This window comes from Octopus sinensis, linkage group LG5 (assembly GCF_006345805.1).
Source record: "Octopus sinensis linkage group LG5, ASM634580v1, whole genome shotgun sequence".
NCBI lineage: Eukaryota > Metazoa > Mollusca > Cephalopoda > Octopoda > Octopodidae > Octopus > Octopus sinensis.
In genome coordinates, this window is record NC_043001.1 from 116,164,522 (window position 1) to 116,190,798 (window position 26,277).

The 26,277-nt window shown below is 38.3% G+C and overlaps 1 protein-coding gene across 4 annotated transcripts in view; it reads right to left on the minus strand.

Annotated features, from left to right (window-relative positions):
- LOC115211592 (FYVE, RhoGEF and PH domain-containing protein 2) overlaps window positions 1-26,277 on the minus strand; it is a 531,041-nt gene that overhangs the window by 26,839 nt on the left and 477,925 nt on the right. For all 4 annotated transcript variants that reach the window (XM_036503008.1, XM_029780160.2, XM_029780163.2 and 1 more), the window contains 4 exons: window positions 12,588-12,744; window positions 4,837-4,924; window positions 3,042-3,092; window positions 1,247-1,305 (listed from right to left, as the gene is read on the minus strand). In XM_036503008.1, coding sequence (XP_036358901.1) covers window positions 1,247-1,305; window positions 3,042-3,092; window positions 4,837-4,924; window positions 12,588-12,744 — 355 coding nt within the window. The remainder of the gene's footprint in view (window positions 1-1,246; window positions 1,306-3,041; window positions 3,093-4,836; window positions 4,925-12,587; window positions 12,745-26,277) is intronic.

The window sequence follows — 26,277 nt, forward strand, 5'->3', positions numbered from 1 at the left end:
ACCCACTCCCCAAAATTACTGGCCTTGTGCCAAAATTTAAAAGCAGCATTTAGTCCATTTTTACATTCTGAGATTGAATTTCACTAAGGTCAATTTCTGCCTTTCATTCTTTTAGGGTAAATGAAATGTAATCAACTAGCCCCCTCCCACAAAATTTCCGACCTTGTGCCTATAAAAGAAATTTTTCTTTTATTTATGCACCCTTTTCAAGCCTAGCCAGGCTCTTGGGCCCGGTTTCCCAGTTTCTGTGGCATATGTGTTCCCCCCAGCTGGACGGGACACCAGTCCATCACGGCATTACTCAAGAAACAGGAAGAAAGAGTGAGAGAAAGTTGGGGTGAAAGAGTACGACAGGGGTTGCCACCACCCCCTGCCGGAGCCTCGTGGAGCTTTAGATGTTTTTGCTCAATAAACACACACAACGCCTGGTCTGGAAATCGAAACCGCAATCCTTTGACCACGAGTCCGTTGCCCTAACAACTGGGCCATTGCGCCTCCACAAAAAGAAAGGATTATTATTATTATAACTGTCCAACAATTGGTAGTTTGAGGCAAATTTCTACTGCATCACCTGTTGCATGTCAATGTTGCTGGGGTGTGTGCAGCATTGTGTGATACTTTCTGCTGTTGGGAGTGTGCAAACCGTACTGTATTGTGTTGGTATTTCTTTTCTCTTGAAGTGTGGTGCAGTCTTTTTTTGTGTTACTGTTTGTATTGTGTGTTGAGTACGTAATGCACTGGATATTTGGCTTGCTGGTGGAGGTTTATTTCACTGGGTAATTGCTATATAGAGTGTGTCTTGTATTTGTGGGTTGTTTTGTTTAGGTTGTATTATTGAATTGATAGTGTCTTGCTTAGGATGTGGGCTGTTCCTAACAGGGCTATTTTTTGGACAGTGTTGAGATTATTATTATTATTATTATTATTATTATTATTATAGGGTCGTGGCTTGGACAAATCAGTTGAGCATCAAGCAAAATCCCTTTTACAATCAATCCAGTAGCTGTCATTATCTGAATTTTTGTCCAAATTAGGAAACAGTTCACCAAACCAATCTAACATAATTACTGCAATTATAATATAAATAAATACTTGGATAACGAATTATTGTTACAGGATATGAACCAGTGAACTGATGTCTCTAAACCTACTATTTGCAATCACCAATCCTGATACACTTGGCTCCACATCAAAACTTTCTCCTTTTAGATTCATTTTCATAAGAAACAACTGGAACAATGCTTACTATTTTGTTCATTGCTTCATTTGAGTGACTTGCAGCTTCTGTAACTTTCTGGAGTGCTTCTGTAAAATATATACAAAATCCATTGAGAATTTGGGTAATGATTAAAAAAAGAAAAAATTGAACTTTGGTCATGCATGAGTGATACTCTTTTACTCGTTTCAGTCATTTGACTGTGGCCATGCTGGAGCACCGCCTTTAGTCGAGCAAATCGACCCCGGGACTTATTCTTTGTAAGCCCAGTACTTATTCTATCGGTCTCTTTTGCCGAACCGCTAAGTGACGGGGACGTAAACACACCAGCATCGGTTGTCAAGCAATGCTAGAGGGACAAACACAGACACACAAACACACACACACATATATATATATACATATATACGACAGGCTTCTTTCAGTTTCCGTCTACCAAATCCACTCACAAGGCATTGGTCAGCCCGGGGCTATAGCAGAAGACACTTGCCCAAGATGCCACACAGTGGGACTGAACCCGGAACCATGTGGTTGGTTAGCAAGCTACTTACCACATAGCCACTCCTGCGCCTGGTGTATTCAAGGATTTTAGTTAGCTTTTCCTATCCCAGTACTTACCTCAATTTGGTACTCCTTTTCTTGATCCCTACATGTTGAATTGTTAAATCACACTTTGAACACAAAACTAGTTTACAATGGTAAACATAAAATACACACTCTCACATGCACATACATAAATATATACACACACACCTATGTGTGTGGGTGAGGTCCTGTGTGAGTGTGTGAACTATCATCATTTTAATGTCCACTATTCCATGGCTTTAGTGGTTAGGGTGTTAGACCCATGATTGTAAGATTGTGGTTTCAATTCCTGGACTGGGCAATGTGATGTGTTCTTGAGCAAAACACTTCAGTTCGTGTCACTCCTGTTTACTCAGCAGACTGGCATCCCATCCAGGGAGGAATATATAGATCAGAGAAACTAGGAAACCAGCCTTATGCTCCTCATGGAGTAATATGGACTAACCATGGCTCAAATGAAATTCATTGAACCACGTTTCTCGTGGCTGGAAGATCTTCTTGTCACCAAATCTCACCTGTTTCTAAGCCAGGTAAATTTCATTAAGTCCTTAAATTACAACAGTTCAATGGTAGAATATATTTTTACAGAGGATAGCAAATGAAGAATATTGTTTTTTGTTTATTTTGTATGAAGTCATTTTGTTTACAATCAGAAAGTGATGTGAATACAAGGAGTTTTGTCAGTTTCCATATCCCACATTCATTCATACAGTGCTAGCTCAATACTATAACAGAAAAGACTTACTCAAGGTGCTGTGAGTGGGGACTGAACCTAAAACCATATGGCTGCAAGGCAATCATTTTAACCATACAGCTATGTTTGTACCTGTATGCACAAACACAGTGAATGTCAGCACAACTTCCACCCAACCATTTCAACTCGACAGGTATTGGACAAACTAGTTACTACAATACAAGACACTTGTTCAAAGTGCAACCAAAAAAGGTTCAAATATGGAACCATGTGGCTGCAAAGCCAAGTTCTTGGATCTGTAATAACTAAATGAACTGAACATGTGACAGTTTAAGTGTGTAATCCATGGATACAGAACAGCACCAGTCAGGGCACATATACCATCAAACCATTTGGCAAGTTGTCTGTTATCTTTTATCAAACTCAACAAGTATAACCCCCAGGTTTCTCTCAGTTTGACAAACTCAAAAAAACAAAAAACAAAACCAAAAACAAAAAAAGATACTTCTGAATAACAAAATAATATAAAACCAATATATATTTTACCTTCTGTGTCTTTTCTGTCAGGTGAATCTGCAGGAAGATGTTTTAAGTAATCTGAAATATAAAGGAAATTTTATTTAGCAATTATAATATTATACACCTTGATACAGTAACATTTTTATGGTACGTTTAATAAGTACCCAAAGTACAATCATAACTACCAAGAGCCAACATTCACTGTGGATCCCCATCAACACCAACTAGTGAACCAATGAAGGAGCCCTCCCTATATGGTCTCTTGACCTGCCAGAAATAGCAACAAAATCTCTCTCTCTCAAATCACATCAACTTTAAAAAGGACACACAATATTGTCTTTGGTACACCATGTCTGAATGAAGGACTGATTGGTTGTGGCTAGAATGCCATTGCCATTTATAATAGGTCTGTTTAACAAGTGCTAATCTGGGGTTAAAGGGCAACAGCATCATGAAAATGAGTCAACAAGGAAACCCCTAGGTGGTTGCTCTACTTGCTAGAAATAGCAAACAAATTCCCTCAAATAAAAGTCTAGCGTTTTAAGAACTGAAATGATACACTGAATGACGTAGTCCTAGAGATACAAAAGATATATGATGTTCCTGGATGGAAACTATGAACAGTCAAAGCTGGCCTAGTGTTAAACAACAACAAAAACAACATCATCATCACCACCACCATCATCAAATTCTCAATTCGGTAACCAACGAAGGGTCTTTTACATGGTCACTCAACAGCTGGAAATAGCAATGAGATCGCTTTTAAATTGCACTTTGACAATCATAGAAAAGACAAATTAAATGATGTTCTGAGTTCCCTGTCTGAAAGAGAGGGACAGGATGGTCATAACTGGAATGCCTTTAATCATAAATCTGGGGCTAAACCACACTAATAACAACTTCTCAGGCCACCATCAACACCACCACCCTTACAAACAAAAATACTACTTTAAAAAAATTTTTTTAATACTTTTTTTAATTACTACTAAAGATAAACTACAACAGTAATACCATTACGCTGCCCACCACCACCACTACTACTACTACCTCACCAACCCTGCCACCACCCTGCATACAACTACCACTTGTGCCGCCAAGACAACTGCTATCTCCATCTCTGAAACAAGACTGCCATCGACAAGCTTTTAGGCTCAACTTCATTCTCACCACTTCTTATCACTAACCTCACCACCATCACCACCAACACCACCACCATCAATACCCCCATATTCTCATACCTCTGTACTTCCATCATTACTTCTTCCTCTTACTTTATTTGTTTGTTTGTTTATTTATCGGTTTATTTAATCCCTTGGAAAAACAACCAACAAGCCATATACAAAATCACAAATACATTTGTCAGTGTAAAAGTTCAATGACAAATGTTTAACACAGAAACGATATAATTCAGGCAGGGAAAAATGCATACATACATATAAATACTTAAATGTGTGTGTGTGTGTGTGTGTGTGTGTGAGAGAGAGAGTGTGTGTGTTTATGCATGTATGTTGCATGTTTCTTGAATGCATGTACATGTGTGTGCACATGTAATTATGTATATATATAGGTGGGTAGCGTGTGTGAACATATTTAATTATGTGTATAAGTTTATGTAGGTATGTGTATATATGTATGTACATAAGTGCATATATACATTATATATATATATATATATATATATGTATATATATGTATACATATACATATAATGTATGTATGTATGTTTATATATATATATATATATATATATATATGAAATCAAAAAGCCACAAAAAAATCTGTCAAAGTAATTAAGAGAAACAGTTGAAGTAGAACAAGTAACCTTTTAATAATAACTCATAACGAGGAACTCTCTGGATTGGTTCCAACATGTGATGTTGTAAGGTTAAATTGGCACAGTCAGGGCGTTGCTGCAAATAAAACAAATAAAAAGATTACAAATTATACAAAATGAACAGCACATAAATAGGGGCCTCCCACCACAGTTCAAACATCCCCCACATAAAAACACACATGTACACACACACACACACACACACACACACACACACACACACACACACACACACAGAGAAATAGTTCAATTGCAGAGAAATTAGTAAAAGAATCTGTGTATATGTGTAAGTGTGTATAAACAAAGGCAAAGTAAGTTCCAGAGACAAGGTAGTGATGTGGGCAATAAGTAACCCACATCATCAAGGAGTTATTGGTCCTCTGGAGGCTTCGATGACTTCATGCAAACACACCAGCTATCACAGTCCCCCATGCATGTTCTTAATTCATCAATATTTACCATTCCACTGTCCTGAAGCAAATTGTCTACATACATTAGACATTTTCTTCCCCTGTTGATTCTCCCTTCAACTGACTACCAAAAGACCAGTTGACACACAAGTTCTTCTGGGGGCCTGAAGGAATGACCAGAAATCCTCATTGTTCTCTGTTGAATCTTCTATCACTTTGCCTTTGTTGATACCCAAAGTAAGTTTCAGAGGCAAAGCAGTGATGTGTGCAACAAGTAACCCACATCACTGAAGAGTATATTGGTAAAACTTCAGTTTTAGTTTAGTTTGGTCATCCTCCCAGACACTTCAATGATTTCATGCAAGTATGCCATCTGTTACAGTCCCCCATGCATGTTCTTCATTTGTCCACATTTGCTATTTCACTGTCCTGTCATTGCCAGTGCGGCTGAACTGGTTCCTGTGCTGGTGGCACATAAAAAGCACCATTTGAGTGTGGCCATTGCCAGTACCACCTATCTGGCCCTCGTGCCGGTGACACATAAAAGCACCCACTACACTCTCAGAGTGGTTGGCGGTAGGAAGGGCATCCAGCTGTAGAAACTCTGCCAGATCAGATTGGAATCTGGTGCAGCCATCTGATTCGCCAGACCTCAGTCAAATCGTCCAACCCATGCTAGCATGGAAAGCAGATGTTAAACAATGATGATGATGATGAATTCTTCCTTCAACTGATTTCTATAAGACCAGTTGACACATGGGTTCTTCTGGGGCCTGATGCAATGACCAACGATTCTCATTCTTTTCTCTTTAATCTTCTCAGTCACTCTGGGTAGATCTTGATAAAGCTGCTCGTTGGCTAAATGAACTCTCCACGTATCATTCAGAGTCATACTTTACATTCTTGAGTAGTAGCTGTATATTTGTTTTTCAAGCTTTTTGGTGAGGGTCCAAGTTTCAGCACCAATATAAAAAAACTGATTCTACCGTAAAGAAAAGTAACCTTAAAATCTAAGCATTTAAAACAGTTATGGGCAAACTGCAGTTTGCAGTCCATGGGCTACATGTGGCCCAAAGTCCTTCCTGAATGGTGTGCCAAATTTCGCAAGGAAAATAACATACATTACTATTTTAGTTGTGTAAGCTCTCTGATGATGATAAGCCATGTCTCATGCGGTCCACTTCTCAAAGAAGGTTTCCTATGCCTGGTTCAGATTCAGAATGACGTGCATGTGCATAGTGCATGTGTGTGTATATTGCTCTGTATGTATGTGTGTGTGTGTGTATGGATGCATGTATATGTGTGTGGGTGTGTATGTGCATTCATTGGTATGTGTGTGTCCATTGTTGGGCTGGGATTATTTTGTCCCAACTCAGAGTATCACACATGCTGTTGATCCTAGAATTTACATGATCAAAAACATATTCAAAACCAAGGGACAACAAAATTATCTTAACACTACAATATTTACACACTACTTCCATATTGAGTATGTTTTTCTCATTTGTAAACTCATCCGTACATGTACACGTGTGTGTGTGTGTGTGTGTGTACAAAGAGTATCTTGAATTTACTAGAGAAGAGAATATTCAATATATAATAGAAAGTATACATTTTAGTTTTCGAGCTTTACTAGTTTAGTACATAACACTTGGCATACTACAGTCTGTTACTTCACAGAGAAATATATTTACGTAGTCGTGGAATGTTCTGGAGCATTCTAAAAACAACAGTTAAGGTCATGTGATAACAGTGCAGAAGGTTGAAATCCCTTAAATGTGACTGTTTGGTGAGAATAACAGATGGTCAGTTGCTTTAAATATAAAGTTCTTCTAAAAATATAAAAGCATGTTTGCTTAGGCAAGGTGGTATAGCTCTGTGTGTGTGTGTATAGGCACATGCAAAAACATGCATACATACACACATATACGCATTCACGTTCAATACAGAAATAGATTCCAAGAGATTCCACACACTTATGAGTGAGATGAAACATCATTTGATAATCCTTTCCACCATAGACACAAAACCTGTAGATATATATATATATATATATATATATATATATACATGTATATATATTTATCATGAAGATGTAATTTTCTCTATATGCATTTTTTTTTCATTGTCAGATATTCTGAATTTCTTGAAATTCTGTCAAAAGATATTTGGATTTACCTGGGATCTGTATTCTACTTACATTTACTGGTGTCTAATTTCTGAATATTGTTAACCAAATTCTTTTAATACTGAGTGCTTTATTGATATCGGCCAGGATTTTTGAATTCCTTCTAACTATATATATAGATGTATGCATGTATGTATGTATGTATGTATGTATGTATGTATGTATGTATGTATGTATGTATGTATGTATGTGTGTATATATATCATCATCATCATTTAGCGTCCGTTTTCCATGCTAGCATGGGTTGGACGGTTCTACTGGGGTCTGTGAAGCCAGAAGGCTTCATCAGGCCCAGTCAAATCTGGCAGTGTTTCTACGGCTGGATGCCCTTCCTAACGCCAACCACTCCATGAGTGTAGTGGGTGCTTTTTACGTGCCACCCGCACTGGTGCCAGACAGAGCTGGCAAACGGCCACGAACGGATGGTGCTTTTTATGTGCCACCGGCACGAGGGCCAGGCGAGGCTGGCAACGGACACGAAACAGGGCGGTGCTGGCAACGGTCGCGAAACGGAAAGTTCTCTTACATGCGACCGGCACTGGTAACACATCTGCAATTTCCATTGATCGATTTCGATTCTGATCCTCACTTGCCTCAATGGGTCTTCACAAGCAGAGTTTCGACATGCCACCGGCACTGGTAGCACATCCGCAATTTCCATTGATCGATTTCGATTCTGATCCTCACTTGCCTCAACACGTCTTCACAAGTAGAGTTTTGTGTCCCAAGAAGGGAAGGTATGCATACGTAGGCTGGCTCCATCCCATGTAGAAGGCCACGGGTTGTGGACTCACTTGTCCTGCCGGGTCTTCTCGCGCACAGCACACTTCCAGAAGTCTCGGTCTCTAGTCATTTCCTCAGTGAGACCTAAAGTTCGAAGGTCGTGCTTCACCACCTCGTCCCAGGTTTTCCTGGGTCTGCCTCTTCCACAGGTTCCCTCAACCGCTAGGGTGTGGCACTTTTTCACACAACTATCTTCATCCATTCTCGCCACATGACCATACCAGCGCAAACGTCTCTCTTGCACACCACAACTGATGCTTCTTAGGTCCAGCTTTTCTCTCAAGGTACTTACACTCTGCCGAGTGTGAGTACCGGCATTACACATCCATCGGAATATATATATATATATATATATATATATATATATATGTATTTTTATGTCTTGTTATATTTATTTAGTTATATTTCACCATATTGATTGTAATTATTGTACTGTATTTATGTATAATATCATTGCTATTGTGTAGTGTTTTAATAAAGTATATGATTCGGTACTATCTGACAGTTGATGATTGATTTAGATATATTTCTCCATTTTCTCATTTTGTATATATATATATATATATATATATATATATATATATATATATATCATCATCATCATCGTTTAATGTCTGCTTTCCATGCTAGCATGGGTTGGACGATTTTGACTGAGGGCTGGCGAACCAGATGGTTGCACCAGGCTCCAATTTTGATTTGGCAGAGTTTCTACAGCTGGCTGCCCTTCCTAACGCCAACCACTCCAAGAGTGTAGTGGGTGCTTTTTACGTGCCACCGGCACAGGGGCCAGTCAGGCGGTACTGGCAATGACCTTGCTCGAATCCTTTTACACATGCCACCAGCACAGCGAATTTGGTAACGATCACGCTCGAATGGTGCCCTTTCATGTGCCACTGGCACGGAAGCCAGTTGGCTGCTCTGGCAACGATCATGATTGGATGGTGCTCTTGGCACCCTACTAGCAAGGGCACAAGTGCCATATATATATATATATATATATATATATATATATATATATATATATATAGTTACTCCAAACATGAACAAAGAGAAAACACAACACGAGGATGTGGAACAAGTATAGTGTTATTGGATGCTCAGGAAAGGAAGGGAAGAAAGAAGGAGGACTTAACATTTCGAGCGGAGCTCTTTGTCAGAAACATAGAAAAGGAAAGGTCCAAGGAAGGGAAGATGGAAAAATAAAATCGCCAACGATACACACGTGGTCACATATTAAACTGACTGGAAGGGAATGAGTGAAGAAAAGTTCTTTCAAAGACAGGAGAGAAGGGATTGAAGGCGTTGGAGGAAGGAGTGGAGGTCAGGCATGGTGAGAGGGTGTGAATGTCGGTGTAGGTGTGAATGGTGGCGACAAAAGGAGAAAAGTGGAAGTAGAAGAGAGAGAAAAAAGGGGATGTTATAAACTTTATTAATATATATATCATCTAGATTGGAGCCTTGTACAGCCACTGGCTCCCCAGACCTCAGTGAAACCATCCAACCCATGCCAGCATGGAAAACGGACGTTAAACGATGATGATGATATATATATATATATATAGAGAGAGAGAGAGAGAGAGGGGGAGGGAGAGAGAGAGAAGGGGACATTTTTTCCACAGGCAACCTTTGCCACAACAATCATCATTAACAAGCTCACATTATGACACACTCACCTGCACACACACACACACACACACACACACACGTCACACAGAGAAATAATTGTTTTTGTCTGAATCCAATATTACAATTCCAATATATTCAAATATTCAATATAGAAACATTGACAGACCTGAAGAATGTTGTAAATCATTCCCAATATTACTATTCCACGAAACACCATATTCATTAATGCCATTCTCCCAGTCACCATACCCCCCCCCACACACACATACACACCTAAATATGCATACAGTTCATGAGTGCATGTATGTGTATATATGTATATGTTTGTGTGTCTGTGTTTGTCCTCCCACCATCACCTGACAACTGAGGATGGTGTGTTTACATCCCCTGTAACTTAGTAGTTCAGCAAAAGAGATTGATAGAATAAGTACTAGGCTTACAAAGAATAAGTCCTGCAGTCGATTTGTTTGACTGAAGGCAACAGATGTATATATATATATATATATATATATATGTGCAGGTGGCACGTAAAAAGCACCCACTACACTCACGGAGTGGTTGGCGTTAGGAAGGGCATCCAGCTGTAGAAACATTGCCAGATTAGACTGGAGCCTGGTGCAGCCTTCTGGCTTCCCAGAACCCCGGTCGAACCGTCCAACCCATGCTAGCATGGAGAACGGACGTTAAACGACGATGATGATGATGATGATGATATACATCTATATATTCTTTTATTCTTTTACTTGTTTTAGTCATTTGACTGTGGCCATGCTGGAGTATTGCCAGGGTTTATTCTTTGTAAGCCTAGTACTTATTCTATCGTTCTCTTTTGCTGAACCAGACTAAGATCCCCTTCAGCTGAATGAGGCTACAGCAGAGAGAGAGAGAGAGAGAAGGAGCTTTCTGCTCAGAGATAAAGAGGTCAAAGTATGAAAGAAGAGGCCACAATGGAACTGATAACTTACTGTAGAGGAGCAACATGTCTATTCACATTATAGAAGAAAAGATGAGAGTGGCTGGGGTAGAGCAGGAAAGAGCTAAAATAGTGGTGATGAAGGGTTAGGGTGAACCCTCAAGATACAAGGAGAGCAGATGTTGCAAGAGTGTACAGGAGAGTAAAAAAAGGTAAAGTTATCTTCTCAAGTCATGCTGACTCATAAGGGCTGGTTTCCTGGTTTCCTTGGTAAATAAATTCCCCACCTGCATAAGGTGCCGGTCCATTGCAGAATTACTCATTTTTGCCAGCTGAGTGGACTGGAGCAACATGAAATGAAGTGCTATGCTCAAGAGCACAACACATCGCCCAGTCCAGAAATTGAAACCACAATCTTACAATCATGAGTCCAACACCCTAACCACTAAACTATGTGTTTCCACTATATGAGAGTGAGAGATGGTTAAAGATGGGGATTCGATGGATGGATGAATATAATGAAAAACTAGTGATGATGGATAATAAGTAAGGAAGCTAAAGAACAGGTGACAGTTATAGAAACTGGGTAGGGTTAAAGGGTGGATTTAGTGAGTGTTGGTTAAGTGGTGGGGTGAGATCAATGATGCATAAGTTGGAGTAAGGAGGGGAGAATACAATATGACTGAAAGTGCAGAAAAGAGGGAGTGAAGAGCAAGAGAAAAGTAACAATGGTAGGGTAGATTTTATATCCTGCCACAGGTGGGTATAGATAAATTATGCAGTGATTGAGATTTAATCAATGTATTCACAAGGTGTACTTCACGATACTACCAAAATGCTCTCTCTGACTACTACCAACCACTACTCTTTATAAGAGTTCAGCTAGTCCATTCTTTCAATCCCCCAGGGGTGTCAATGACTCTTGCTACAACAGTAGACAAAGGAAGGATGGGAGAGGATGAGAGAGAGAGCAAGAGCGAGAGAGAGAGAGAGATGTGGTTAAGGGTGATCATTGTAAAATGCAGGTGAAGAGATTATCGAAAATGAAGGATGGGTAAGAAATGAAATGGTTCCTGGTAGTAAAGAAAAATAAGTAGTTGTGCTCATATTCGACTGCAATGAGAAAGAAGATAGGTGGTGGAGTTGTCTAGAAGAAAAAACTGGATGGATACTAGGGGCACAGTCTTGTGTGTGTGTGTGTGTGTATATATATATATATATATATATATATATACATATATCTTCGGGACACTGGAGCTTGCTGAGGAAATGACAAGGGACCGGAAGATGTAGCGATTTGCTGTACTTGATAAGACACATCAAGTTAAATAAAATCGCAGTCATCCACACATACAGGCTTGTCCATTCAGGTGCCAGTACCACTTAAAAAGTACCTCTGTTGGTACTGCGTAAACACACCCAGCACACTCTGTTAAGTGGTTGGCACTAAGAAGGGCATCTAGCCATAGAAACCATGCCACAACAGACAGTGTGAGTCTGGATTGCACTTTGCTAGCCAACTCCATGTCAAACCATCCAATCTGTGCCAGCATGGAAAGCAGACATTAAACGATGATGATTACACACATGTTGTACTTTAAAAATCTCCAGTTTGCTATGAAGATCAGGCCTTCCCAATAAGTGAGCCATATGCACGTTTATGAGAATATATTTCTGATGTACCCATTGTACATACTGCTACAGTGCATGTGTCACAAAAACTTCCAAGTTTTTTTACCAGAAATGACTCACAATAATTTAATGAAATTAATTTATGAAAATTCTGAATAATGAATAAAATTAAATTGAATTCCCTTACCTGAATTTCTTTCACAATAGCTGCAAATTTGGGACATTTCTCTGCTGATTCATTCATAAGATTCATGGCATTATCAAAGTTCTTTACATATTCTGAATATAGTTTAAGGAAAGGAGCATTTCTCTTCATTAGATCCCCAATTCTTGGCTCCGAATGCCTAGATGAAAAGAAAAAGAAAAAAATTTTACAAATTTGAACTGAATCAGATAACAATAATGGATTTCTCAGATAGATTCACCATCAGACAAAGAAATCTTCTAATTAAAGGCTAAGCACCTATGAGTTGGAGGAATTTGAACTTAAAATGTAATAAGTTGCAACTAAATACCACACATCAATTTTCGTTTTGGCACTCTAAGAAGTCTGACAATCCTTGATAATATGGAACATGACATTAAGATAGTTTTAGAGAAAGAAAGTTTGCTTGAAAAGTGAAGGTAGAAATAACAAAGTCTGATAGTAGAGAGAAATTGTGTGTGTGTGTGTGTGTGTAATGTGATAATAATTAGTGTTGATCTCATGATCATGCGGTTGTGAGTTTGGTTCCTGGACCAGGCAGTGCATTGTGTTTCTGAGCAAGGTACTTTATTTCATGTAACTCCAGTTTACTCAAGCGTAAAAGAGTACCAGTCATATACTGGTGCAAGTCTTATTTCTCCCTCCAGCGGAATCAAAAATAAGATGAGCAGAGGGTGCCTATGCCTGCTCAGAACTACACAGACTGCACAAACACTGAAAACAATTAATGAAGGCACATGATACATTCTACCAGACCACACTTGTATGTGTGTGCAAGAGACAGCAATGGTCTTTTCTTTTTTCATACATACATACACAAACAGACAGACAGACAGACATAGAACTAAGACAACTACTCTTTTACTCTGTTGATTCCAGTCATTGGAGTGTGGTCATGCTGGAGCACTGATGTACAGGGTCTTTAGTTGGTTACACGGACCCTGATATGTATTTCTGTCTGGTTAAGAGAAACTACTCATCACATCTTTCTACAGAAATACACATATGCATGTGCATACACACACACACACACACACACACTAAACTTCTACACAGGTCAACATATGGCTACAGTAGAAGATATCTATATGCCCAGGGTATTATGCACTGGGATTGAACACGGATCAATATAGTTGCAAAGCATACATCTTAACAACGTAGCAATGCATGACAGGTAGAATCTAACTTAAAAACAAATTTCATTTAATTTCTGGAAGCCCAAAATAATAACTCATTCTATATTTACTAAACAGTATTTTTGTACTAGTTTTTATAAAAAAAAAATATCAAAAACTTGCTATGAAGAAAGTGAAGAAGATTAAAAAACAAACTTGAAGATCTTTTTTTTATCTTCTTCACTTCACTAGAACAGGAAGCTGTCCAATAAACAGGAAGAACATGAAAGGTTTATGAAACAGCAGATGCAATGTTGAGCTGTTGAGATATTTATAAAGATTTGAATAAAAAGATACTGATAACATCTGACAGATAAGCCAGGTTTATGTGAATGAATGAATCAAACGAAATCTAGTTTTGACAGTTCAGCTCTTGCGTTTCAGAATGCAACAAAGAAGGTAGCACTCATCTAATGGATCAGAAATGCGCTGATATGAAATAAGATGGTCTTATTGATTTTATATTAATGATAGCAGTGGTGGTTTAGTGTGGTAGAATGGCTGAATTACTGAGAGGTCATCATTCTGGATTTAATATCGTATAAGGGGTGACACTATCTTGTATCCATCTAGAGAGGAGAGTGAGGCAATCAAATACACACACACACACACACACCAATAATATAAGGAAATTGAGGTAAGCAAATAAACACAAAAACAGACATACATTGTCATCTTTAAATATAAAAGAGAGGTTGTGTGCTGTCTGTCTCCTACGATTTAGATTCCTAACTACTTCCACATTTTGCGGTGCAGTTTAACCAAAAGCGGATATCTTATAGTCGTGATTCATATCGAGCCCTTCTGGGTATTAGCGCGTGTCTATGATGAGTCTACGATTCTAAAAAAAATTTACCATCATTTTTTTCCATTTTAATGCATTTTTTTTGCTATTATATAAGGGAAGTAACTCTCTAAAAATGTCTACGATGAGTCAACGATTTAAAAAAGAATTTGCTATCATTTTTTTTCATTTTTAATGCATTTTTTGCTATTTTTTGGCTATAACTCTCTAAAAATGCTTATGTAGTTATTTCCCTTACAAACCCGAGCAACGTCGGGCGATACTGCTAGTTAAAAATAAATACACACTGATATACAAGTGAGTTGGTAAATCAAATGCACACACACTGATATATAAGAAAATGAGCTACACGTATGCACACACCGATATAGAGGAGAATGCTGTCATGAAACATACAATAGGAGAGGATAATGAAACACACACTTATATACAAACAATAACATACGAGGGGGTGGGCTAAATAAACAGATCCACATACAGTAATAGTGGACTAATGAAACCACATACACACACTCAACATATATATAGGTGAGTAGGTTAATGAAACACATATGTATTGAATTCCTTACTTTGCTTCCATTTCTAACAGAATCACCCATGTACAATTGTATGGTTGTGTGTCATCATCATCATTGTTCGACCGTGGTCGAGACAATGGAATTTACCATGCTACGCCAGACTTCACGGTCCATCATGGCATTACGGAGGTCCTGTTGCTGGATGCCTGTATCCCTGGAGATTACATCAGGGTAGGAGAGTGGTGTGCGCCCTCTGGTATTGCGAGTAGATGGCTTCCAGAGGAGAAGAGTAGAAATTACTTCTTTTTCAGCTCTACAACAATGTCCAGCAAACTGGACCTACCTTTCACAAGAGATGACACAGGTGTCACACACACACACACACACACAACACACACACACACATACACACACACACACACACACACACACACACACACACAGAGGAAATTAGTGTCCTAGTGTAATGCACAGAACATATATGATAAGAGGGTGTAAAAACTAACACTTCCTTTTTCCAGAGTTGAGATTCGAAACCGAATCTAAAGATTCTTGCTCAGCTGATCCACCACTGGCTAAACAGGTGTGAAAGAAATTTCTTTATCCTGTCAAAAAATGATGGATGGTTTCCCTTCGACCTCAGCCATGTCATTTAAGGTTCAAGTGGACAGGAAGCGACCTATATAGGTAGGAATTTCTCCTGTGGTATGTCTGTCCTTCTAGCTGTCATGACCATTATAAATGCAGCAATCCTTCAAAGGACAGCAGAGAGAGAGAGATAGCCAGGAGATGGCCAGCAAGTGACTTCACCAGTTAAGCAGGCAACAGAAATCCAGATATTCAACATGACTGAACCAACACAGTAAGCAGTCACAGAACATAAACACACAAACAAAATGACCAACGCACACACAGACACAAAACATGTCCAGTTCTACCTCATCATATTGACACAGTATTTTACTCTGTTAATTCTTTCTTGACCAGCTCCAAGTAAAGTTGGTACTGTCATGTAATAAGATTTTTGGTGTACTCTTTTACTCTTTTACTTGTTTCAGTCATTTGACTGTGGCCATGCTGGAGCACTGCCTTTAGTCAAGCAAATCGACCCCAGGACTTATTCTTTGTAAGCCTAGTACTTATCCTGTTGGTCTCTTTTGCCGAACCGCTAAGTTACGGGGATGTAAACATACCAGCATCGGTTGTCAAGCGATGTTGGGGGGACAGACACAGACACACAAACATTTACACACACATGCATATATATACATATACATATATACGACGGGCTTCTTTCAGTTTCTGTCAACCAAATCCACTCACAAGGCTTTGGTTGGCCCTCAGGGCTATAGTAGAAGACACTTGCCCAAGGTGTCACGCAGTGGGACTGAACCCAGAACCATGTGGTTGGTAAGCAAGCTACTTACCACACAGCCACTACTACAAGTGTCGTTTAAATATATACTCTTTTACTCGTTTCACTGCAGCCATGCTGGAGCACCACCTTTTTTTTTTTTTTTTTTTAGTCGAGCAAGTCGACCCCGGGACTTATTCTTTGTAAGCCCAGTACTTATTCTATCGGTCTCTTTTGCCGAACTGCTAAGTGATGGGGACGTAAACACACCAGCATCGGTTGTCAAGCAATGCTAGGGGGGCAAACACAGACACACAAACACACACACACACACATACATATATATATATATCTATATACATATATGTGACAGGCTTCTTTCAGTTTCCGTCTACCAAATCCACTCACAAGGCATTGGTCGGCCCGGGCTATAGCAGAAGACACTTGCTCAAGATGCCACGCAGTGGGACTGAACCCGGAACCATGTGGTTGGTTAGTAAGCTATTTACCACACAGCCACTCCTGCGCCTATTATTTAAACTACAATCCAATGTTTTCCCTATTTCATCTGCTGCCTCAACATCTTTAGCTACACATTTCCCACTGCAAGGGCAATCAAACAAATACACACATATGAAAGTTCCTAATGTGGAACAAATTATTTTGTCATGAAAAAAAAAAAATGGAGAATAACATTTCTAATGAAGGGTTCTATCTGAAACATAATACTTCTTCCTCTTCCTAATGCCTAAATAATTTATTCCACATTGTCAACATTTTGAACTTACTCTATATCCATACATTTAATCACTAGTTCTCTCAGATCCTCTTGTTTCACATGTAAACACACACAAACACACACACACACACACACACACACACACACACACACACTCAAATGATTGTCTGCTCCCCAGTTTCTTATTTCTTTACTGCCCACAAGGGGATACACACAGAGGGGACAAACAAGGATAGACAAATGGATTAAGTCGATTATATCAACCCCAGTGCATAACTGGTAATTATTTAAGGGCGGCGAGCTGGCAGAAACGTTAGCATGCCGGGCGAAATGCTTAGCGGTATTTCGTCTGCCAATACATTGTGAGTTCAAATTCCGTCTGCCAATACGTTGTGAGTTCAAAGTCGACTTTGCCTTTCATCCTCTCGGGGGTCGATTAAATAAGTACCAGTTACACACTGGGATCGATATAATCGACTTAATCCGTTTGTCTGTCGTTGTTTGTCCTCTCTGTGTTTAGCCCCTAGTGGGTAGTAAAGAAATAGGTAATTATTTAATCGACCCCGAAAGGATGAAAGGCAAAGTCGACCTCGGCAGAATTTGAACTCAGAACGTAACGGCAGATGAAACACCGCTAAGCATTTCACCCTTCGTGCTAACGTTTCTGCCAGCTTGCCGCCTTCCCTCCAGTTTCTATTGGCCAAGTTCCACTCATAAGCTATTGGTCATCCCAATGCTATATAGTAATAAGCACTCATCCAAAGAGTGCTACACAGTATGATCAAACTTGGAGCCAAATGGTTCTGAAACTAATTTCTTACCCATACAGTCATTCCCAAATCTTAATTTAAAAGCATTTTCCATGTCCCTATTCAGTTACTTCTCACCCAGTATCATATCAAAGAAAGTTAAAGAAACCCTAAAAAGAGTAACTAAACCTGAATCTGGAACCAGTGTGATATCTAAACCATGGGTATATATCCAGGTTTCACTGAAATTCAACATTACACATATTTAGGTGGGGGCCATGGATTAGTTGAATTGGAAGGGTATTGAACAAAAGATATTGAGGTATTTAGTAATGTCACTTCATATTCGTTCTGATATTGAATACTGCAGTTAATTACATTTACCGTTAAATACTTTCTTTAAGTATGATACATAGATTGCTATTTTGAACTAACACTGCTTGTGTTTGCTCATAATGACTTTTTATTCAGCAGGCTGGCTTATTGCAACATCAGTGATTTTTAAATCACTGTTTTTCATTATCTACAAAGACAAATTTTGTTTTAGCATGCAGTTATGAGTGAATACTTGCTACAGATGAAACACAATGCAGAAATGCATGTTTAGCAAAGCCACCACCATTGCTGGACGATTTTCACCTGCTGCTGCTATGTTCTTTTTTTTTTTTTTGTATCTTTGATAATGTACACCAATAAAAGATGCTATCTTGAGAAAAATGCTGCACTTAGACAGGCTTTCCATGATGTATCTGCTTTAAGTATGATATGCAGGTTACTATGTTTTAGATATTAATACTGCTTCTCTCGCACATAAGGAATTTAAAAAATTAACAACTAAGAAACTGAAGCCTTATAATAACATTAGAAATTAATACATTTTTCAAACACATATCAGTAGAGTGGCTGTGTGGTAAGTAGCTTGCTTACGAACAACATGGTTCCAGGTTCAGTCCCACTGCGTGGCACCTTGGGCAAATGTCTTCTACTATTGCCTTGGGCCGACCAAAGCCTTGTGAGTGGATTCGGTAGATGGAAACTGAAAGAAGCCTGTTGTATATATGTATATATATATATATGTATGTGTGTGTGTATGTAAGTTTGTCTATTTGTCCCCCCAACATCGCTTGACAACCGATGCTGGTGTGTTTACATCCCCGTAACTTTGTGGTTCGACAAAAGAGATCGATAGAATAAGTACTAGGCTTACAAAGAATAAGTCCTGGGGTCAATTTGCTCGACTAAAAGCAGTGCTCCAGCATGGCCACAGTCAAATGACTGAAACAAGTAAAAGAGTAAAGGAATATATTCCACTGGAGGTGATCTTTCTGCTGGTAATTAAGTAGCTGCTAAATTGTTAGTAATTCTCATGTGATGTGAGAGAAGACTAAATTGTGATGCTTATCCAATAGAAAGAGGTGTTTATAGTTGTTATTTTGATAGCTGAAATTGTTCAAGGTTAACTTCACACAGTGGGAATTATGACCCCGCTCAGTAAACAACAGATGTATGGTTTAAATCTTACAGAACCTCTTTTGCTTTTGTCTCTGTTTTAAGTAACATTTCTGGATATGTTATGCATGTATGTAATCAAAATTATAATTATTTTTAAGTACTTTTTTTTTAATACTGGTATGATTTTTCTTTTAAGGCAGTGTTTTGCAGCTGGATACCCTTTTGGACACCAACCTCTTAAGTTGCCTTTTATGGTATATATGATTATAGTGCACTTGTTATAAAAGCTGGACACTGAAATACACAGCAGGTGTGTGTGTGTGTGTGTGTTGTGTGTGTGTGTGTGTTGTGTGTGTGTGTGTGTGTGTATTTATTATTTATTGTGTTGGATATCTTATAATGGGAACTTATTTCAAAACTATCATCATCATCATCATCATCATCGTTAAACGTCCGTTTTCCATGCTAGCATGGGTTGGACAGTTCGACCGGGGTCTGGGAAGCCAGGAGGTTGCACCAGGCTCCAGTCTGATCTGGCAGTGTTTCTACAGCTGGATGCCCTTCCTAACGCCAACCACTCAGTGAGTGTAGTGGGTGCTTTTTACGTGCCACCGACTCAGGTGCCAGGGGAGGCTGGCAATGGCAACAATCGGTTGGTGCTTTTTACGTGCCACCGAATCACTTTGTATCTTATGAATTCTAAGTCATTCAAAAAAGGGCCAACCAAAACTGAGGTGTATCTTATAAACATGTACACCTAATTAGGCGCAGGAGTGGCTGTGTGGTAAGTAGCTTGCTAACCAGCCACATGGTTCCGGGTTCAGTCCCACTGCGTGGCATCTTGGGCAAGTGTCTTCTGCTATAGCCCCGGGCCGACCAATGCCTTGTGAGTGGATTTGGTAGACGGAAACTGAAAGAAGTCTGTCGTATATATGTATATATATATATATGTATGTGTGTGTGTTTGTGTTTGTCCCCCTGGCATTGCTTGACAACCGATGCTGGTGTGTTTACGTCCCCGTCACTTAGCAGTTCAGCAAACGAGACCAATAGAATAAGTACTGGGCTTACAAAGAATAAGTCCCGGGGTAGATTTGCTCGACTAAAGGTGGTGCTCCAGCATGGCCGCAGTCAAATGACTGAAACAAGTAAAAGAGTAAAAGAGTAAAGAGAGTAATTAAGTTGTGAAATACAGTGAGTGTGGACGATACACACACACACACACATACACACACATGTTGGAGGAAGTTTGTGAAAGACTAACATTCCTCATCTTAGTAAAGATTTAGCCAGATGTGACATTAGATTTTGTGGAGCTACTGATCTTGCCATAGATAAGGACCAATGGTAAAAGTGGATGTTGAAGAATGGGAGAGAGAGAGAGAGAGAGTAAGTGTGTGTGTGTGTGCGTGCGCACATGCATGCGACCATATATGAATAGATATGTGTGAATGACCTCAAAATAACAGAAATCTCCACAGATTTAACCTGTGTATTCAAAACATATTAACTAACTTAACAGCTTCAATATGTAATTTCTGCACTATCTGCAACATTTCCTACGTCTCTCTCTATGTCTATTTGTATCTCCATTTTTCTCTCTCTCTCTCTCTTCTCTCTCTCTCTCTCTCTCTCTCTCTCTCTCTCTCTCTATCTATCTATCTATCTATCTATCTATCTATCTCTCCCTCTCTCTTTCATGTCTTTTCAATCCTGTCTGAAATATGACCAAAGTCTCTCAATTATACTCGAAATATCATAGAATACTGACTTGGTCTAACTCCACAATATAAATTATCACATCTTCCTAAACATGTTAAAGACATCCCTCTCTCTGCCATTACCACGAATATGTGTGTATTAAACATTATCCAAAGGAAAATATCAAACCATCTCAGAGTTAACACCAGTAAATGAAATTCACTTCCTCTCAGGGAAATATGTAAAGGGTTACTCAACTTACTAGAAACTGCAGTTGAATTTCCCTAACACAAATCTCTACCGCCTTAAAAAGATGATATCTAGAATGTATAATGTAATATTAGATATAAGAAACCCTAAAAGTAAAAACAGAAGACATAGTCATGGCTGGAATAATTTAGATCATAGATTTGTTACTTAATAAAAGCTAAACTGGAGCTAGAATTCCAGAGAAATATTACATGTGTCTTTCTACAAAATACTGAAGCCATTCAAGAGTTAAGAACAGCACTCTGATGAGGGTAATCAGATTTTCTTAGAACGAATAAGACAAACTAATATATAAACATATATTCAAGTGGTTGGGGGCAAACATATTTCATGTAATGAACCAAAAATTACTAATTACTAATTGAAATTACATTCATATTAATGAGAACAATTACTATCCTAATTAAATAAATTAAAACTAATTATATATAAAGTGCAGTAATGGGATGGAGTCTGATTTTTAGCAATACAATGACAACTCTGGCATGTTTCAGCCTTATTAGACCTCATCAGTAAAGCATAGTTTAACTGTAACGTCAGACTTTAGAGTGACTAAAAAGGACATTATATATATATATATATATTGTATATACAGGGTGCAGTGAATATATTGTCATCTAAATTATGCAAAAATGAAAATAACACTGACATATCATTTTAATAGATATATCTACCAAAATTACATAAAAATATCTTGAAATACTAAAGAGTAAATTTATTCAATAAAATCGCCATTGGCTTCAACCATAGCCTCCAGACGACTTTGGAATCTCCTGCAACACTTCTGGACGGTCTCCTTGTTTAAGTTGGTGAATGCTGCTATAATCCTTGCCTTCAGTTCATCTTTGGTGTTACAAGGAGTTTTGCTGGTCTCTTGCTCAACTGCACCCCACACATAATAATCAAGGGGGTTGCAGTCTGGGGAGTTAGGTGACCAGATGTTAGGAGTGATGTGGTTGCAGAAATTATCTGACAGCCATGACTGGGTTCTCCTGCATGTGTGTCAGGGTGCAGAGTCCTGTTGCCAGACATAGGATCTTCCAGCAGCCTCCCTCTTGACCCAGAGTAGCACTGCCTCCTCCAGGCACTTGATGTAGGCCTCCATGTTGAGTGTGAGGCTGTGTGGGAAGATGAGTGGAGGCATAACATCGCTATCATTAGTGATCACTCAAAATACCAAGATGCTGACTGGATGTTTGATTTTTATCACTCTCGGAACATGCACTGTCCTCGGACTGACACCCAAACACTCTGAAATGTTCGTATTGGAGCTTCCAGCGCTGACGCCCAGCATTACAGCATGTCATTTCCAAATTTCTGGCAGATTGAATAACATCATGGTGCTGCTTTTCTCACAGATGGTGCCCAACTGTCCCTACGATACTGTGTAGTTGACAAAATCAAAAACAAACAATGAGCATGCACGAAATTGAAAATATAAAATGGCAACAATTTACTCATTGCACCCTGACAAAATCTAAAAGCCCACAGTATAAATGTGTATGTGTACCCTTGTCTTGACATCATGATAAATGTAAAGGAACATCACTGTCATACAAGTGGTGTTGTTCATTTCCAGTCTTCCATGAAAAACATATTTGGCCAAGGGGAAAAACAGGTGAGGATTGGCAACAGGGAGGGAGGGCATCCAGTAACAGATAATCTGACCCATACAAGCATGGGAACGTGGACATATGATGATGATGATGACGGTGGGTGTACCTTAGCTTATACCTATCACATAAGCATCTCGTTCAGCAAACACTTCATGATGAAGTGCCAAGTCTCCCTAGAAGGCACCAATGAAATTGCAGAGCAGACAGATTGATTGAACAAATCAAGCAGTCAAATACCTGTTGTGTGTCTATTGACAACTTGACACAATTTCACTATAAGAGTGGATTATATCTTGACCAACAAATAGAAGAGTGATTTTATGTATTTCTGGTATATTTGCACAAAACACTGAATGAAGTTTATAGAAGCTCCACACACACACATGTGCAGACACACACACACACACACACATGTGCAGACACACATATATACATACATACGTACATACATACATACATACACAATAATAGTGGCTATGTTGACGTCAATAGTGTCAAAGACTGACTAAGCTAATGATGATGATGATAGTGGTGATGGAGAGGATACTTAGGATGAGGACTGTGATAAAGACAGGGATGCTGTTGCTGCTGGTGTTGATGATGATGGTGAAGAGGAGGATGGGATGGTGATAACAATGATGGTGCTGAGGATGATGATGATGATTATGACTGTGATGTATTCATAGAAAATGTGCTTGCAGATATTATTAATAATTGCACAGCAAGCTCCAAAATGAAATAAATATTACCTTTTATATAGTAACAACATAGAAAAGATTTGAGTCATAAAAATATTATATTGAAAAGTGAAGGTATTAAACGTATGAGAGAGAGGGGAGAGAGAGGGAGAGTAAGGAAGGAGGGATAAGAATGAGAGAAATAAGAGAAAGACACAGAAAGATATATATTGATAGGGGAGACAGTTGAAACGAGAGAAAGAGAGAATTAAATGGATAGAGCAACAAAGAATTACACAGGTAGATAGATAGATAGTTCGATTAATAGACAGGCAGGTAAGTAGGTATGTAGATAAATTGACAGACAGATAGACATGTAGGAAAAGATAGATTGATTCATGTGGAGAAAGAGATTAAATAGACGAATAAATATAAGGAAAGAAAATAAAACAGAAAAAAATTAAGAGATTATGAGCAATAAGAGATGAAGATATAGAGTGACACAAGCATATATATATATATACATACATACATACATACATACATACATACACACACACACATACATACGTACATACGTACATACATACATACATACATACATACATATACATACATACATACAGATATATATTAGACAAAGACAAAGAGTGGCCTGTATTAAAGATAGATTAATTGTTCAGAGAAAACAGGAATCTCTTTTCCCGTGAGATGGACTCCACTACTAATCACTGGGTACTGACACTAAATAATACTGAAATATTTCAATTTATTATTGATTTCTCTCAATATTCTATATTGAGAGAACACACACACATATTCATACAGATGCACACATACACATACATATGTTTATGAGAGTCTACCAAAGTGCTCAAATTTTCGAATCATTTCTATTTACTGACAAAATAACAGCAATAAACCAAAGTAAAAAGATAAGGATGATGATGATGACAGTGGTGACAATGATGATGATGACGACGATGATGATGATGACGACAATGATGATGATGACGGATGGTAGCTTGATGGCAGAATGCTTAGCAGCATTTTGTCTTTCTGTCTGAGAACATGTCCAATCTAAATCCTGTCTTATTTTGTCACTGATTCTGTTGATGTCCAGTTGAGATGAGGGTGGGGGAAGAATGACCGAAAATTCTTCTGATAATATTTCTACCCAATCAGAGCTGACCTAAGCTGAACAACAAAGTCACTTCATAGCAACAGCAGCAACTAATCAAAGAACAACAAAGCAACAAGTATAAATATAAATCAAATTTCTTTCATTTCCATTATTAAAAAAATTACATTCTTCTTAACTTCCATTAATTTGGAAGGTGAAATCCTAGTAGCTAAAATCCCTACTTTTTAATTTTTTTTTATGAAGCAAAAAAAAAAAAGGGGTTAATATTTATTTTATTTCATTCTATTTTAGCAGTTTAGGTTTTGGGGGAAAATTGTACATTTGCCAAATTCTTTCCCAGATAAAATGTAAAAACTTCATCAAAACGAATCTAAAGACATTGGGAAAAGATCAAAGTAAACTATGTAACGCTGTTGATGCTAAATTTCCTGTTAGTTGTTCAATGATGATGATGATGATGGTGGTGGCAAGGATGAGATTGGTGGTAGTGATGATGATGATGAGAAACCTTTTAATTGCCAAATGTGCTCCATAATTATGAAAATAAGGAACATAAAAAAAATAAGTACAAGATAAACACCCAAATATACACATAAGTATATTCTCTGCTTGAATAGAAATGTGTGTGTGTGTGTATGTGTGTGTGCACATGCATGTGTTTGTGTGTGTAGTAAACATTAGAAACAGCAATTGGAGTTCAAAAGGCATGCACATGTATACACACATGCATTAAATGGGAAATTATGTAATTGTGTGTACGTGTGTGTATATAATTGCATGTATGAAGCCTAAATAATTTATAAGGTGGTGCTCCCAAAGGATAAGATGATGATAATAATAATAATAATTACAACAACAACAACAACAATAATAATGATGATGATGATGATGATGATGATAATAATAATAATAATTTACTAGATTCTAACATGAGATTTCATTTATGTACTAAGATTTTATTTTTATTTTTGTTATTCAAAGTTTAGTGTGGAATAAGAAAGATGAGGAAGTGGATTTTTTCATTTATTCATACCCAATATATACTTTCAAATATATAGCAGGGAAATTATATTTCTGTTTAAAAAGGTTTTATGTTTCATTCATACACACAAGTACACGCATACATATATATACATATATTTATATGTATGTTTGTGCGTGTGTGTGTGTGTGTGTGAGAGAGAGAGAGTGTGTTTGTTTTTATGTTCAATTTTACATTAATTTGATGAGTTACTCTATACTTTTGTAGTGTACAAATTTGATTTTCTTATGCAAGAATGCTGTTGATAGTGACTTCGAAGGGTTGGCCAGCTAACTCCTCATCAGACGATGGGTTAGCTGGCCGAAACTTCGAAGTCACTGTCAACAACATTCTTGTGTAAGTATAATATTTATATATATATGTGTGTGTGTGTGTGTGTGTGTGGCATGTAAAAGCACCCACTACAGTCTCGGACTGGTTGGCATTAGGA